This window comes from Lactuca serriola, chromosome 4 (genome assembly GCF_051521515.1).
Source record: "Lactuca serriola cultivar US96UC23 chromosome 4, Lser_US96UC23_V15, whole genome shotgun sequence".
Taxonomy (NCBI): domain Eukaryota; kingdom Viridiplantae; phylum Streptophyta; class Magnoliopsida; order Asterales; family Asteraceae; genus Lactuca; species Lactuca serriola.
The window spans coordinates 265,187,984-265,193,453 of record NC_136411.1 but is presented as its reverse complement, the minus strand read 5'-3'; the positions used below and the strand labels follow the sequence as shown (position 1 = coordinate 265,193,453).

General features: G+C 34.3%; 1 protein-coding gene across 1 annotated transcript; it reads left to right on the top strand.

Annotated features, from left to right (window-relative positions):
• The first annotated feature begins 764 nt into the window (after window positions 1-764).
• Window positions 765-2,633, top strand: LOC145100605 (GDSL-like Lipase/Acylhydrolase superfamily protein). The gene is made up of 5 exons (XM_079037810.1): window positions 765-1,125; window positions 1,230-1,357; window positions 1,601-1,843; window positions 1,922-2,180; window positions 2,294-2,633. The coding sequence occupies exons 1-5, from the start codon at window positions 888-890 to the stop codon at window positions 2,518-2,520; spliced, it is 1,095 nt and encodes a 364-aa protein (XP_078893936.1). The 5' UTR covers window positions 765-887; the 3' UTR covers window positions 2,521-2,633.
• Window positions 2,634-5,470: the final 2,837 nt, after the last annotated feature.

The following is a 5,470-nucleotide window of genomic DNA, read 5'->3' as shown; positions in this document are numbered from 1 at the left end:
AAATGGTTTAATTGAAAGTATTGGTTCCTTGTGTGTACTTGAAAAGGAAAAAAAAAAAAAAAAAAAAAAAAACAGTTTTTTTTCTTCAATCCAAAAAGGGATTGCGGCACAGGTTGTTCGTTTACCCGTTACGTCTATTTAAATCTTTCTTTTGAATTCTTCAAAATGGTTTTCCTTTTATAAAAATAATTGAACTATTTTTTTAAGTAAGTGAATACGTTTTTTTTTTTTAAGAATAACTAACATGTTATACAATTTTTCTATATGTTCCCTATTAAATGAAATCTTATAATCCATCTCTCCGATATTAATTGAAGGGCAAAAAGTCCAAAAATTTATTTTTTAAATGGATGGATAAAATTATCAAGTAGATATATCAAGACGGATGTAAACAAGGTCGATCTAGGTCGATATCTTTATCGAAACCAAAATTCATTTGGGGTAACTTTTTTCCCTTATTTAACACCTACTAATAATAACAACCTATATATGTCCAAGTTTAAATTTTTTAAAAGAATCTTACCATTTTATTATTGTTTTTGTTTTTCTTACATACATCCCATGTGAGACCCGGTGAATACCGCCCATAGAAATTGTCACATGAGTTTTGCTCGAATATGCTATCATAAACGTCATGACATAGCCAAACTATGATCCCAAAAAAGAAGTCAAAAAGCTAAGAGTTTTAGTGCACAAAAGCCTCCAAATAAGGACTATTTTTAGACAACAGCTAGAGAATTGTGACCCTTTTTTCAACGTTTCAAACAGATAATCTTCATCATATATATCCTATGATTGAAAATTTTGTATATATAGTCATGCAAGTTAATTCCTAGCTCCTTCATCTTTACATCAGAGGAGAGGACTGTGTTTAAACTTTAGTGACAATGGACAGACGCATATGGTGGTTCACGGCGGTAGTGGTGGTGACATGTTGGTGGAAAGGTGTCATGGGAGCAGCGCAGGCTCCAGCGATATGGATTATGGGAGATTCATTGGTGGATAATGGGAATAACAACTTCTTGAGGAGCATGGCAAAAGCTAATTATTATCCTTATGGTATTGATTACTATCGTGGTCCTTCTGGTAGATTTTGTAATGCAAGAACGTTTAGCGACATTCTTGGTACGCAATTAACTCTTTCACATTCATAAATTAATAAATTTATTTGTCAGTTGTATATTTATAAGTTAACCGTGGGAGGATTAATGATTTTTAATTGTTTATAGGAGATTGGTTGGGAATACCCGCTCCACCTCCATTTTTAGACCCCACAACGGCCGGAAATAGGATCCTGGGGGGTGTTAACTATGCTTCTGCTGCTGGTGGCATCCTAGATGAAAGTGGCTCACACTATGTAACTTTCTACCTTTTTGACTTTGGAAGTTAAACCAACCCCATGTTTAACGTTACAAATTTATGAAAAATTAAATGAACAACTAATTAAGAACTCCATGAAATAGAAACATAGTGGAGCGCCATGATTATTTTGGAGTGCATAAAGCAACAAATTGAACTTAAAAAGTCTAAAAGTATTTCGTTTGAAGGATATAACTAGATGTGGCATTAATTGACTATTTCTTGCATGCTTTTATTGCAGGGAGACCGTTACACCTTGAGCCAGCAAGTTGTCAACTTTGAGACGACATTAGGCCAATTAAGGAGCATGATGAGCCCAGGGAACCTCACTCAGTTACTCTCAAATTCTATAGTAGTCATGGTATTTGGCAGCAACGACTACATTAACAATTACCTCATGCCAAACATTTATGCTTCACGTCGCACTTACACTCCGGAAGCATTTGCCAACATCCTTCTCAACCGTTATGCACTCCAAATTCATGTATAATATATATGTCTTTTAATTTTTTCTTTCTCTACTATATTTTAATATTTATGAGTGTTTTTTTTATATATATAGGCACTATACAGTTTAGGACTACGAAAATTCTTTATACCAGGGATTGGACCACTTGGGTGCATTCCAAACCAGTTAGCCACTGGTCAAGCACCTGCTGGGAGATGCGTGGATTCGGTGAACCAGATGCTCGGACCCTTTAATGAGGGACTCAAAAAACTAATTGATCGGTTTAATGACGGCTCGCACCCTGGAGCCATATTTGTGTATGGAAACACATATGGTGTTTTCGGTGACATCTTGAATAATCCTGCAAGATACGGTAATCAAAAAATCGATAACATAACTTAATTTTAACCTCATCGTGAGAAGTTGTTCTAGTGGTGAATGATTGGGATTATGACTTTGCACTTGAAATATTTTTGTATATCACAGGGTTTACAGTGAGAGATACAGCATGTTGTGGGGTAGGTAGGAACCAAGGACAAATTACATGCCTCCCATTACAAACACCATGCTTCAACCGTGATCAATACGTGTTTTGGGATGCTTTCCATCCAACTCAAGCTGCGAATGCTGTTCTTGCTCAGAGAGCATACTCTGGATCCTCCACCGACTGTTATCCTATCAACGTTCAACAATTGGCACAATTTAGGTTGTGATTGTGTTTTTACGGATGGTTTTGTGAATCGGGCCAAGATCATGTCTCTTTCGAGAAAAATGTTATGTTGGTTATGTACTTATGAAACATTAAAATAAAAATATTACATATAAATATCTAGCAAGGATATGTTATTGTAAAATGGATTTTACTTTGAACCTTGGATCTCATACCATTTTATATAGAGATACTCATTAAAATCACCATACAAAGGGTGAGATCCGCTATTACGAAATAACCAAATTTAAATTACCAATTCTTGAGCTTATATGAAAATTGATTACATTAATCATTGATTTCTCCTTGCTACTCACGAAAAGGAAATAGATGTTTTCTTAGGTCATGTAAAGATTGAATCTTTTTTTATTGAAGCATGAGGTGGATACAATTAATCCAAACAAGGTATGAATAAACTTGTGGACAAAAGTTTTAGGAATTTATTTTCTATATAATTGTATTATGACAAACAAAGAAGAAAATTCCAAGGGAATCATGAACAACAATTAGCCCATGGGAGAGATGAATATAGAAAAACTTTAACACTCTTCTAGCTCTAGCAAAACACTAGTCAACAATGAAAATGTTCTAAGATAAGTTTAATGTGTAGTATCACATATTGTTTCTATTCTAAAGATTTAGAAATGTATGAGGACGGAAGGTTACATGTCAAATAAGAGAAATCAAATCAGTTGTGCCATAGCTCAAGGATTTACATGGTACAAGAATAAAGGACATAATCGTGGAATGTACAACAAAGACACATTCCAACTGCCATAAGAAAACCTTGAAATCTTCTGGAAAGATTAGCTTTGATGATAAAAGGGATACAAATGGAATGTATACGCGTGAGTTTGTTGATGAAGAGTAGTTATAAGTATCTTCAAGGATGGTCTGGTTATTCTTGAAAACAAATAGTGATCATGTTTTGAGACTTACATAAAATATATTTCTTTGGAGACATAATCTAACTAATATATTGTGCTTTTATGCTAACAGATTGTGTGCACTTATAATTTTATCAAATGATAAATAGTTAGTTTTTGGAAACAGAGAATGAATATAATTAAGCAAATACTATCTGCCGAGCAAAGAACTAAGCATGAGCCGACAAAGTACAAAAGTAGGTTAAAGGCAGTTTAGAGGGGAAAAATTCCATACCCCTAATTATAAGATAATATTTATCATATATGTTTACACAAAACAAAAGATAAAGACATAGAATCAGCAACTTCCTTCTCGGGGGATGAACAAACATTGTTGAATGGCATTTCTCACCTTCCATTAGCTCCATAAGAGAATATAAGCAATTGTTATGAATACTTTCCTTTTCCTTGGCAATTTCCCCATGATGCCATGAAATCTAAGAAATTGACCACACTAGTCGGGTATATTTATTGTATGCCATACCAATTGAAATTTTATTCTCTCGCTTTAGTCGTCACTTCACATTAAACTAACGCATGATCCACATTTTCGTCCTTTTTACCTCAATGTACGCACATAACACAGGATAAAGATAAGATGTTTACACCTCTTTTTTTCAAAGTAACAACTGAAATTATGTCTTACTAGCCATGGGTGTGTAAGAGGAACCATTTTTAACGAAGCTACATAGTTTCTGCAAAAAAAATGGTCAGTTTAGCATCAAGGTTTCGGCGCATGACATCAACTGAATAAGCACCATTAGGGGCAAGATTGCATCTAAGATCATCAAGAGATTGTTTTAAGATAGATCACACATGATGGTTGCGATATGGGAAAATTTAGTTTTGAAATCATGTCCAATAACAATAGGTTGTTTCTAGCCCCAGGAGCATCCATCTTGTCAGACATGATTCAAGAGTTTGCAATGTTTTCAAGACTCTAAGGAGTATATAAAAGGGAACCAAGTTTGTAGTTTAGAGTTACCGAACCAAATGTCTTTCCAAAAGAGTGTCTTATCATTGGTACCTATAATACGTGGAAATACATCATGAAAGTTAATGTGCATTGAGTCGAGATGCCTTGCAGCTTTTGCAATGTTGCACAAATCACAAATCACCAATCACAAATTAATTTTCTATATGTGCCACTCATTTTTTATCCAATTTGTGAAAATATCACAATTTTGAAAAGAGAGAAATAGTAAGGAAGGAGACTACCAAGTACCGTTTTAGTAGTCTCATTGTATTCTCTTATTTGAGTGACCCTATGCCTAAACCACCATCACACTTAGGTGCAAGCACCTTTAGCCAAGATACCCAATTAATTTTTCATACATTCTCAAATCCACCCCATAAAAAGCGTCTTCTACTTTTTTCAAGAAAATCGATGATACAAGTTAGGGCTTTGAAAAGAGAGATATAGTAAGTAAAGAGACTACCAAGTACCGTTTTGATGAGGGTTGGATGCCCACCAAAAGATAAGGTTTTCAATTTTCATAACAACAACTTTCTTTGCAATCTACTAAGAATGGGTTTCCAATTTTTTTAAGTGAAATGTTTTTGCATCAACCAGAACCCCTATGTAATTCAAAGGAAAAGAACTTCTGACATAACCCAGTAAAAATGCCCAATTATTATTTTTTATAGGGGAAGTAATGTTGGCTTTTAAGGGTCTTTTGGCCACAAAGTATCCATGTTCAAAACATGTCTAGGAAACCTAATAAAAAAAAAAACATACTTTTGTGGTCTTTAATTTCTTAGTCTTTGCCAGTTGATCAGACTTTGGAGGATCCAATGGAGAATCCCTCTTTCATGATCACACATAAGAAACAAATAGCAATGTTGGAAATCACCCAAGCTAGAACTTGAATGAGAATCAAACAGATTTGAAACTCAAATCCTGCTACGTGGTGCAAGGAACCTTTTACCTTTTAGGCCTCTCTATTTATAGGGGAGGATTCAAACCCTAACAGATAATTATTCTATCTCTAAATAATTATGCTATGTTTGATAATGATCTGATATTCA